Below are 12699 nucleotides of genomic sequence, written 5' to 3'. Positions count from 1 at the left end.
ATATCGTAAGATACCGGTCCTGGTGTATCACTGTTCCTTTCACTTTTTTCGTCATTTCCAATGAATTCGTAAGTCTCTTTATCGACCACGCTTAAGGTTTTCACCCTCCAATTATTTTTATTTTGGTTACACATTTTGTAAATGTGACCCTTTGTACCACATTCACTACAGAATTTCATGCGCAAGGTACATTCGGCTTTCATGTGGCCCTCTTTTCCACAGCAAAAACAAACTCCAGTGCTTCCATAGCCTCTATTCCTTTCTAACCTTAACATTTGCGGTTTCGTCTCTTTTTCTTCATTCTTGTATGTTAAGTTATATGCGGCCTCGACAGTTTTTCCAATCTCCACTAGTTTCTCCATTGGCAGGTCTGCCTGTTTAAGCATTTCAAACTTAACTGCTTCGTGTAAAGTGCCATTAAGGAGTCGCTCTTTGATTTCGTCGTTAATATTTTTGAAATTACAATTATTAGACAATTTTTTCAATTCGAGTATATATTTGTCTAAATTTTCATATTTCTTTTGGTTTCTCTTTCGGAATTCAGCCTGTTCTAATGCATAATTTCTAACTGGGTGATAATGCTTTTCCAACTTGTCACAAATTTGCTCATATGTTAAAGTTACTGGTGAGTCTGGAGTGCATATAGTCGTAAGGAGCTCGTAGACACTCGCTCCAAGCTTTGTAATTAGTAGCGGCACTTTTATACTGGCATCTACGTCATTTAGCAAGAAAAAACATTCTAACTGCTGTTTATAAGCCTTCCAGTTTTCTCCGATAAAAACTTCCAAATTTGAAATCGAGTTCATCTTAATTGCGTACTTTTTCGCAGTGAATTCTCTATATTCCTCCTGTTCTTCAATATGATCCCGAAGGAATCGTCGAATCTCATCAACCGAATTTTCGTTGGAAAATTTAATATCTTCGTCACTTACTGCTGAATTTGCAATGATAATAAGTTCATCCTTCTTTTTACTTTGAATCCAAGCTTTTTTTCCAGACTTCAGGAGAGCATCCATTCCCGTTTGTCGTTTGTTAGTTCTTTCAAATTCTCGAAACTACACATTCAAAAATTCACATTGACTTTTGACAAATAATTTACATAAATCGCACATTCCTTTTAATTATTATTTATAACACGTTGTTCGGGACCGTCTCGTCGCCAGATTGTTGTATTCGATGAGTAATTAATTAATACGCCATCTCAGACCAAACACACAAATGCTTTATTTCGCAAGCTAAAACATAAACTGACACATTGACAGTATGTCATAACACCATAAACTATTTCATATTCATATTTTCAACAAGGAGTATTTATTGTTACTACAAGAAACTATTTGTAAAAAATTAAATACGTCACTAGGTGATCTAATATTTATAGAGGTAGGTTGGCCTATTTTTTACTAAATGTTAGTATATAAATATTATATGTTAAATGAATATATTCACTGTTTTCGTTGGTAGTTTGTGAGAACTGAGTGAGCACATGTTAATGGCTGTATCTTTTGATTTATCTTTTTACAAATTCAGAGATTCGTTTTACAATTGTTTTAGAACTTTTACTAAATGATCAGCATATTTTTTTTTATTTTCGGAAGGTGCTCACTCAATCCACACACACACCATTTCTACGACGCGAAACGAAACGCCGCGAAATGTAGTCAGGCTCGTCACACCAATACGCAAGAATGATAGAGATAGATATCTACGAGCGTTTCATTTCGTGAGAGCGTTTTTTCTCCTCACTAGCTCGAAAACACGAGTTTTGTCCTTTAATACCAGCGGGTAAAAACACATTTTATCCACTAGCGGGTAAAGTAATTTGACCTTGAATAAAGTCAAATTAACTGCTTTAAAATTGATAAAAGTAGGTGAATCTAGTAATAAAGATGATTTACCACCTGTGGAACTACTGATGGAAGCAGTGATAAACGCATTTTTTGCGTTGTAGTTTCCTCGCTATAGTGAGGGGAAAAGTTTTGTGTTGCACTCGGGTGCAAATGTATTTTACTTCTCGTGTCTTAAAGAACTCGCAAGTTCAATCCTTTCACTTGCTCGTTGTTCAATTCCACACTCGGCGTTAAAATACATCTTTGCCCCTTGTATAACAAATAACTATTACCTGGAATAAATTTTACAACTTATTGTTTTACTGCCAATAGTACGTAATGGTATGTAAGTCTGACAATGATTTTCTATGATGAATTTTATACATTTTAGACAATAACGCACATCACACCAATTAAAATCCGCTTCATCGATTTCATAGCTATTACAATAAATCCATCATTGCACTAGGCAACTAAATTAACGTTCCGCTGGTGACATCTCATTACCAAAATGTGCAATTAATTCCATAGTAATTAATCACCCATCGTCATCGTGAATGAAACAATCAATTTATCCATTATATGGAAACTATTTGAGCGATGATAGCAAATTGCTATTTTAGGTACAGTCAAGTGTAAGAATATGGGTGTATACGTGTATACGTTTTTAATCTTCAACTTAAGAGCCAATGTTAATTGACCCCTTTATGGGTTGTCGTTCGTAAGGTCAAGCCTTTTAAACCATCTTTTTTATTGTTGACATATTATGCAGGTACAGTCAACCAATTGGAACCCTTGGCCACTCTACAACCATGTCAAAATGACAATCAGTAAGAAATTTCTTACAATCTGATTTATAACGTCACTATGACATAGTCCTACAGTGGCCTAGGGTTCCAATTGGTTGACCCTATGCTGTAACGGAACACTGCATTTTTTGTCTAAAGGAAAGAAGGAAAAAACTCCGTCGTTTTTCTTAGCAAAAATAGTGTCAGGATTGTCCATTTGAAATTCAATAAAAATATGTTAATCTATATTTTAATTTCCGTTTAACGAGTAAAATTACTGTTTACGATACACGAATTTAAACTGAAGTAGTCAAATAACATGAATTTACATTGTTCGCCTTAATATTCCATGAAGATAAAACATATTTATAGCTCACGAGTGAAGGCGAAGTTAACCGAGGAGAATGCACGAATGCGAATGGTACAGTCGAGTTCATAAATATGTGTACATTTTGTCACCTTATTGCAATGAGTTAAGGTGAAGAAATGTACACATATTCATGAACTCGACTGTACGTGTACCTGTTGTTTGTAAATCTTTATTATTTTATTATTGTGTTTATGTCGTTCAAGCGAATGAGTTGTCTTTTACTTTATGTATTGTTTGTATCTTTATAATGTTCGGTTATTGACAATTTATTCTAATATTAATTTGAAAAGGTGTTAAAATGGGAATTGCATTTAAACAGGTAGGTTTTCTCCACCTACATAAAATGTACCATAAAGTCGTTTACACACGTGGCAAATACCAACTTTAATACCGCTCTTTGTACTTACTTTATATGGAAGTATTAAGTATATTTCGCCAACATAAAATTAACAATGCAGTACGTATTTCTGGCAATAGATTTAATAATATCACCATTTTTTTTCTTTCAGTGTTGGACTCTGTGCGGTATTATCTTGAATTTAATAACTATCGGGTATCATCTGGGCTACCCCACTATTCTTCTTCGGGATTTAAAAGCGCCTGGCTCAGATATAAGGCTGAGCTTAGAAGCAGAATCGTGGGTGGGTAAGTTGCTCACAACCTTTATCATAATTCAGAAAATATACCTACTACAGAAGGTTAAATGTGTTCTCGATTTTAGGTATTTGAAATGTTTCACAGCTTTAATACTATTTAACTATAATTTCAATGTCTTTGTGATAACACGATAGCTTTACAGTTATCTAACAACTTGTTGAATAACATATTAGATAACTTAAGAATGCCTTTTTGAACTACATTATACATATTTACTGTAGTAGAAATTTTCAACTAAAAGTTTCAGCGGAATTGGAAGATTGTATAAACTTATGTTTACTGCAGCGCCCCCTAGTGAGTTACCACCTTAAATTAAAACCTATCTAAGAACATGATTTTAATTATTAAATCATTCAAAAACCCATTAGTGTCAACCACATTAAAATCGGTTTAGTAGTTTAGGAGATAATCGGTAACATTCGTTTGCACAAACAAACGCACAATCTCTCACCATAAACGCATATACCTTCTTCGTGCCGTCGTGGGTAAAAAATACATTTATTTATAATTATATTTTATATTTTTTCCAGTTTCTTCTGTAGCAATAACTGCTCTGCTATCGGGGTTGCTGGTGGCACCCACTCTAGAAATACTTGGAAGGAAATCAGCTCATATATGTATCGTTATTCCGAACCTCGTCGCCAGCCTAATCCTGTACTTTGCTAAAGATATCACAGCGCTGGTAATCGCCCGCCTGGCGTCTGGATTCACATTCGGGACAACTATATTTGTTGCTGCCATCATTATAGGAGAATACTCGAGTCCTGAGAACAGGGGTGTATTCCTGAATGCAAAGTCAGCGAGTTACACAATAGGTGTATTTCTGGTGCATTGTGTTGGTATATTTTGCGACTGGAGAAGGACTGCCCTCATAGGACTGGTACCTTCAGTATTGTCTTTAATTAATACATTGACTTGGTCAGAAAGCCCAGCGTGGTTGGCTTATAAAGGAAAATACGAAGCCTGCGAAGCGTCATTTCAAGAACTAAGAGGAAACAGTTATAAAGCAAAAGAAGAATTGCTACTTTTAATACAAACACAAAGAAATAGAAGATTGAGTAGAATTAAAAGCAAGTCTAAGATAAGTAGTCTTAGACAAAATCTGTCTAAGTTTGGAAGGAAAGATTTTGTAAAACCTTCGTTGATTGCGTTGTCTGTCTTTGTTATTTTAGAGTCTTCTGGTCGACATTCATTTTCAGCATATGCTGTTAAATTTATGTCTGCTTTTACTACTACTAATGCTAAAACTTTGTATTACGTCCTGGCTGTGGACGGTGTGGTATGTATTTGTGGAATATTATCATGTTTTATTGTGAAACTGTTTCGTCGTCGCACAATATTATTTACGTCTGGGGTATTAGCATGCATTTTATTACTGTCTATTTGTGTGTATTTATACTTAAAAGCTAAAGGCATAGCTCCCGAGGACAACATCTGGTTGCCACTAGCACTGTTATTTACGTATCATTTTGTTGTGAGTTTTGGTGTTGCTCCTATCATTATGTCATTACTGGGCGAGGTTTATCCTTTAGAGCATAAAGGTTTGGGGACAGTAGTATCAGGTGTACTTTTCTCCTTATCAGTATTAGTAGCACTGAAAGTGACACCTGCACTAATTAAGAATATAGAAGTATATGGAACATTTCTAGTGTATTCATTGTTCTTAGCGGGAGCTTTTGTATATTTGTATATATTTTTGCCAGAAACAGAAGGAAAAACTCTGCAAGAAATAGAACATAATTTTAATGGTGTTTCACTTACGTTACAAAATGAAACTGAAGATAAACCTTTCAATTGTAAATAAAGCTAATTAATTTGATTTGTTGTAAGTATATTTATTTAAACAAATGGGTATTGTATTTAATTAAATAAATTATAAAAGATAACTTATTATTTTGAGATATAAAACTAAAAACAGAGATAAACTACGTTTGTATGTAGGTTTTACTTAGATGTTACTGAGCTAAAACGTTTATTAAACATGCAAAGCCGAATGCTAATCTAAAAACAGTAATCGAAATGGAAATCGACTTTACAGTAAAAAGCTTTTCAACTTGTCAAAAATTTAAGCTAAGCAATAAAAAAGTTGTCTTTCAATCCGCAACATTCGAGGCGAGAATTAATAATCATCCTCGAGGCAGGGCCGATTCTATTGTAATAATCAAAATGGTTTCATTTTATTTTGATACGAACTTGAGTCATTCCAACAGGCATCTCACACGCAACGCACTAATAAACGCAAATGAAATGCCGCACTGCCAAGGAGTGCAATTTCTTCCCGGCGTCTATATTTCCGAGCTTATATAACCCGGCAACCTTCAAATCTAGGGTGAACAGGCATCTTCTGGGCAAGCTTTCGTAGGCCACGTCTTCGCCTTCGGCTAGTCTGTAGCCAAGAATAAGCCCATTTACAGTAAAAGAAAATATGAGGCGAGGTATGCTGTTTCTCATTAAATACAACTAATTATTAAGTACTTTAACATTTCAAAGCTACGTACAGGATGTAACAAAAATGGTGGTGATCCGTTTAAGGGCGTATTCAGTATCGTATTCTCATCAGGAAAAAATAGGAAAAAATTTTTTTTCGCAAAAAAATTTTTTATCCTACTTTTTCCTGATGAGAATACAATACTGAATACGCCCTTAAACGGATCACCACCATTTTTATTACACTCTGTATAAACAATAAAGTTATAAATACGAACTCAAATTAAGTAGATGTCATAAACAACAGAATAAGTGTCACGGACTCGCCCGGTAGTGAGCCGCATGAAACAAGGACCCGAAATTTAATCATCCCTGCACCTTACCGGGATTCGAACTTGATTGCAAACTCTAATTGACTACTCTATATAAATATAGAGTAGTCAATTAGAGTAATTAGTAAATTAAAGTTTGGTGTTAAGTGTAACTATGTAAGATGTTGGGTATTTGATATTAATAGTAGAAGATGAAAACCATATCAGATTTTGGAAGCAGAATATGCTTCCGTAACTCAATATGGGACTCGAGCAACAATCTCTTTGGGCTACAAATCTTGTTGACAGTTATAAAAATTCATTCCGAGTTTTATTGGGTTTGTTAGACAATTCATAAATAACGCCCAAATAATGGTTTATGAGGAACAGTGATACGGATTTTTGTATTTTATTGTTTTATTGTTAAATATTAATTTTTAAATCGAGACTTAATCGTCTATTACTACATTAAAACTAACCTCCAACGTTTCGGGGATGGCGTTGTCCCCGAGGTCTCGACTTGGTTATTATTTTTACCTAATAATAATCGTGAACGTTTAAGCCAGTGTGCCTTACTCGTAATACTCTCTGACTATAGAGCAAATGGAGCATAATTAGTTGTGCATACTTGTCTTAACATAATTATCTGAATAGGTTGTCCATCGCTGTTCAGCGTGGAAACGCGGCCAGTGTGATGGGCACTTTTGCGTCGGGAACAATGCGGGGTGGATTATTTGACTGATTTAGGTAGTTTTTTAAGGTTTTTTTCCCCTCACTAGCTCGGAAACACGTGTTTTGTCCTTTAATACCAGCGGGTAAAAACGCATTTTATCCACTAGTGGGTAAAGTAATTTGACCTTGAATGAAGTCAAATTAACTGCTCTAAAATTGATAAAAGTATGTGAATCTAGTAATAAAGATGATTTACCACCTGTGAAACTACTGAAAGCAGTGATAAGACCATTATATAAGACCATTTGTATATAAGACCATTTTGTAACCATATTACTGCGAATAAACCATTTGTATTGTATTGTATTGTATAAACGCATTTTTTGTGTTGTAGTTTCCTCGCTATAGTGAGAGGAAAAGTTTTGTGTTATACTCGGGTGCAAATGTATTTCACTTCTCGTGTGTTAAAAAACTCGCATGTAGAATTCTATTCTCGAACCACTCGCTTCGCTCGTGGTTCAACTATAGAATCCTTTCACTTGCTCGTTTTTCAATTCTACACTCGGCGTTAAAATACAACTTTGCCCCCTTGTAATAACAAATAACTATTATAGTTAAGGTTTTTTTATTTTTATGTATGTAGGTATATTTATAAACTTTGTATTAAATAGTTAAGTAGGTACCTATGTTATCTAAATACCTACAGAAAATTACTTAAAGCAGTGAAAATAATATATTTTTAAAGTATCTAGATAAGTGAATAACCAAGAAGACATTCAGTTACTTACCGACAAAAGTTAGTTTCTTAGTCGTTTGCTAAACGTTCCAACGATTGTGGAATAACTGAGTCGTGACTAAAACTAACTTTAGTTGTTTAATGGCAAGTGTTAAAGTGTATTTTCTACGCTTGAAGTTTAATGGACTATATATCGTTTTGATGCTCCCTTTTTTTGCCCGTTATACCTATTGTCCCAGTGCTGGGAAAAGGCAGAGGCCTTCCCTAATACCTCAGGCCCCGTAGCCGAATGGCATTTCTCCGACGCCAAACGAAAGCGATACGCCGCTGGCTCTGACGCGCCAATACGCAAGCGCGATAGAGATAGATATCTACTAGCGCTTCGTTTCGTGAGCGTTTCGTGAGCGATTGTGCCATTCGGCTAGCCACCCTGGTGTGCTTTTTCCGGCCAGTCACTCATAAAGGTGTCGTCCCGCCATCTTCGCCTAGGCTAGTCACCTGCCACGTGCCACGTCCCCGCTTCTTTGTCGGCATGTGGTGTGTTTTGGTGGTTATATTGTTCGTGCTCCTACTGCTTAAATGAAATGAAATGAAAATGAATTAAAATGAAAATGAAAATTTCGTCCCCTTACTGCAAATACCGACTATGTGCAAAAAAGTGATTTTGAGATAATGCGATTTTAATGTTTGAAGGTACGATTTCATATGAAAACATGAAAAAAATTACTATTTGTATACAGCATTCTACAGCCCGTATTGTGTTGTTTAATACTTAATCGTAAACAATATCCAGGCTTGATTTGATTGCCGATAAAACTACGATTTAAAAAAAATAGTAGCAAACTTAGTTGGTTTTTCCTGTAGAAATAAAAATTTGTATATTTCTCTTATTAATACATATAAAGCAGTGTTTCCCTTTGATTAAGCTTTGCTTTTAATACACTTTACTTATGATTTGCAAAAAAAGAAAAATATACAAAAGTTTTGAACTTATTTCAAAATATATTAAATATTCTCAATGACATAGGCGGTTTTAGTTGCAGGAAATATAGCTGCTCTAATTTTATGTTACAAAACTTCACTTATCATTGTTAATTTAACTGGTACATTTGTAATAAAAAGTTTTTTAACATTACTAACCATTAATAATACTTTATTTATGGTTTTGAAGAGTTATTCTCAAAAAAAAAATTTTGAAAAAAATCCTCTTCAACCGGTTTTAGGAGATTTTTCACAAAATACTTTAACCGATTTCAGTAAAATTTAACAAGAAGTAACGCAATAGCATTCCCTTGAAATCACAAAAAGAATTTTACAAATCGGTTAATGCGTTTTTGGGTAATAGCATAATATGCATAGGTACTTACTACATACTAGTTCACTGTCTCAGCAATCCGAAGTCCGCCATAATTTATGTTCGAAATTTCACTATCTACACTGTTACATTTAGTATAGGTAAATAGTTTTTGTACGCTCAATAACCTGAAGTAATAGTTTATTTAAAGTTTTGTAGTATTTACGCCAAAGTCACTAAAATGTAGGCGTAGATGAGGTAATAAGTAAGAAAAAGTAATGTGTAACGGTAATTACATAGGTTTCTGGGGCGATTTAAAGCAATCATGTTTGCAATATTCTTACGCCCCCAGTTACATGCAGTGTTTTTCATCACACTTGCAATAAAAAGATAAAAAAGTATTTATGGTAGTCCAAAATACAAATTTAAACACTCTTTTGGGAAAAAGTTTTTTCTTTTACTCCTGATACGCCTTCGTGCGATTGCACACTTACTGCGCAAGAGTGATAAAAAGTTATTAAACAACATCTTCATCGCTGGTGGAATTGGATACAAACACGTCCGTAACACGGCTGACAATGCTAGACTAACTAGGTATTAAGTGATTGGAAGCACTCATGGTACTATTTAGTTACGATACCTTTGTCAAAAAGTCTGCGTAAGTCCATTTTCTTGAACGCAGAGATAGCTAGTTGTTTATCGAGCTTTAGACCGAGATAGAAATATGATATGATACATTAAGAGGTTTGAGGTGGTTCTACTGAACTGGAGTTTAATTTGTGGCGTTGATTTTCTTGCCTTGTGCTACGTCCAGATCTCGACATGAACTTAAGCCTAGTGCCCACTAAGCTCGCCGAGTCGAATCTCATTAATTCGCCTTCTGCATTTCTTATGAAACTACGTCCATTAGCGACGCGTCGAATCGGATTCATCGTTCATTGTAAATGTATGCAGGGCTCGATTCGACGTGCCTCGACTCCACCTAAGTGTCCTCAAGACTTTATTCAGCCTTTGTGACAGAGATTTAATACCTAAAGGGTACCATGAGTGGTTTCAACCACTTAATACTGCAGTTGGTGAAGTGGTACACAGTTGTGACATCTGAAGTCTACTCGTACCGTAGGTATGCTAGTAAGTAAAGTAAAGTAAAGTTTATTCATTGTTAACTGTGTACATAAGATGGTATGATATACAGGAAATACAGTATCAACAGTGCCCATTTCGAGCGTACAATATTCTTAAAAACTACTGACTATATTAGCTTACTGGCTAACTTATAATTATTACCCGGTATATTTCAGAAAAAACTCATTTAGTTTGTAGAACATCGTATGAAAAACGAAGCTTTATTTAAGACAAACAATGGGTTATAATTATGTATAAAGAAGAGAAATATGCAAACATTTATTTCTACAGGAAAAACCAACTAAGTAGGTATTCGACTGTTTCATTAAATCGTATTTGATCGTCAACTAAATACATTCTGAATATATATACGACAAAGTAGTAAACAAAAAAATATAGGGTTTAAAATGCCATACACATAACGTAAATTTCTTCATGTTTTCATATAAAACGTGCCTTCAAACTTTCAAACCGCATTATCTCAAAATCGCCTATTTACACATAGTCGGTATTTGCAGTAATAGACCGTTATCCTTTCCTTCGTCACACCACATGCAAAACCAATTATAGTCCCTATACAACTTTTTGGTAGAATGAAATTGCTGATGTTTGTAAACAAACATCTTCTGGAAAAACATCTTAAAGACATTTGGTGTATTTAGCCTGGCTTAAAATAAAGAATTTTGTTGATAGTTTTATTTGCAAAAATCAAATATGTACACATTAAACTTTTTTGTAGAACATAAGATGGCTACTTTAACAAAATGTTTAAATGCAAAAAAACACTATACACCATTAAAAGGTTCTACTTGGCGGATAAAGCATAAAAGTTTATATTAAATATTCATATTACATTCTGGCAGTTTATAATGCAACAAATTGACCATTAAGTAACTTTATGCGGAAGCTATCTTTTGAATGCAGCGTCGTATCAATACATGGGTTTTAACATATTGTAGCCCTTGAAAACCTTATTCTATAGGTGCTAAAAACTCGATTTCGTCAAAAAGTCACTTAGTCTGTATTTGCATTAATGGGACGATTTATTATTGGTGCTCCTAGTGTTTAAATAATATGTTTAAGTCATCCGAAAAGGTGCTCCTCGAATATTACACCATAAATCGTCTACAACAAACGTTAAGGCCAATGATGATGATGATGACTGTTTAAATACATATTTTATGTTATTTAGGATGAAATTGCTGGTCAAGTGTGCTATCTAACACTATTTTACCTTTTGTTCCTAAGTTTTGACTAGGTTACATTGACCATGGTCATGGGAAACAAAATCCTTAGCAAAATGCCCTTTCTATCCGAAATTTCAATATAAATTCTAAAAAAAACCGGCCAAGAGCGTGTCGGGCCACGCTCAGTGTAGGGTTCCGTAGTTTTCCGCATTTTTCTCAAAAACTACTAAACCTATCAAGTTCAAAATAATTTTCCTAGAAAGTCTTTATAAAGTTCTATTTTTGTAATTTTTTTCATATTTTTTAAACATATGGTTCAAAAGTTAGAGGGGGGGGACGCACTTTTTTTTCCTTTAGGAGCGATTATTTCCGAAAATATTAATATTATCAAAAAACGATATTAGTAAACTCATATTCATTTTTAAATACCTATCCAACAACATATCACACGTTGGGGTTGGAATGAAAAAAAAAATGAGCCCCCACTTTACATGTAGGGGGGGTACCCTAATAAAACATTTTTTTCCATTTTTTATTTTTGCACTTTGTTGGCGTGATTGATATACATATTGGTACCAAATTTCAGCTGTCTAGTGCTTACGGTTACTGAGATTATCCGCGGACGGACGGACGGACGGACGGACAGACAGACATGGCGAAACTATAAGGGTATGTCGTAGTTGACTACGGAACCCTAATAAAAAGGGCATTATTACTCAGGAGCAATAATCACAGATAAATCATCATACAAGTTATTAATTTTAAAATAGTACATATAACTTCAGAACACGAAGAATGAACAATGCACCAGTGTCAATAGTAGAGTAGCGAATATAAGTTGGAGCATCGAGCGAATACTGTTCAGTTATACCCAGCCGGCCTAGCCAAAGTGACAGTCGCTGACGCTACGTGGCGATCAAAACTCAGTCTGGCTCTGTTGCGCCACTATACAAGAGCGACAGGGAGAGCGACATAATGCTTACGAAGCGTAACGCCGTGGCGCGTCCGTCGTATCGCCTATCATTCAATAGGTTGTACATTGCGCCGCATCGGTTTCCCAATGACGTCATTTTGAATTTGAACAGCAGCAGTTGGAAAACCTGGATGCTAAGCGCTATATCCGAAAGACGCGTATACCCGCAACCCGTCTGGAGTGTCTGGATAGCTCCACTGTGCGACGTGTGAACGCATTCTTCAAGACCAAGTTTGGGTTTGCGAGTCACATAAGAACATTCCATTATCCGGACAATGATAGGCGAGACGACTAAAAAAACTAATTAGTCCGTCAGTTAGATTATCAAAT

General features: G+C 35.0%; 1 protein-coding gene across 2 annotated transcripts; it reads left to right on the top strand.

Moving 5' to 3' along the window:
• The first annotated feature begins 3197 nt into the window (after nt 1-3197).
• On the top strand, nt 3198-5454 carry LOC125224905 (facilitated trehalose transporter Tret1-like). Of its 2 annotated transcripts, none has more exons than XM_048128411.1 (3): nt 3198-3306; nt 3497-3632; nt 4175-5454. In XM_048128411.1, exons 1-3 carry the CDS (start codon nt 3286-3288, stop codon nt 5446-5448), a joined length of 1431 nt encoding a protein of 476 aa, XP_047984368.1. In that variant the 5' UTR covers nt 3198-3285; the 3' UTR covers nt 5449-5454. The 2 variants fall into 2 exon arrangements, with proteins under 2 accessions (XP_047984368.1, XP_047984369.1); XM_048128412.1 differs by having other exon boundaries at nt 3497-3628; nt 4175-5283.
• Nucleotides 5455-12699: the final 7245 nt, after the last annotated feature.

This window comes from Leguminivora glycinivorella, chromosome 3 (genome assembly GCF_023078275.1).
Source record: "Leguminivora glycinivorella isolate SPB_JAAS2020 chromosome 3, LegGlyc_1.1, whole genome shotgun sequence".
Lineage (NCBI taxonomy): Eukaryota > Metazoa > Arthropoda > Insecta > Lepidoptera > Tortricidae > Leguminivora > Leguminivora glycinivorella.
This window is presented reverse-complemented; position numbering and strand designations above follow the sequence as displayed.

Coding starts and splice junctions, on each gene's coding strand:
- LOC125224905 (XM_048128411.1), top strand. CDS start 3,286: ATGGGAATTGCATTTAAACAG. Junction 3,307..3,496: donor TGGGAATTGCATTTAAACAG/GTAGGTTTTCTC, acceptor TTTTTCTTTCAG/TGTTGGACTCTGTGCGGTAT. Junction 3,633..4,174: donor AGAAGCAGAATCGTGGGTGG/GTAAGTTGCTCA, acceptor TATTTTTTCCAG/TTTCTTCTGTAGCAATAACT.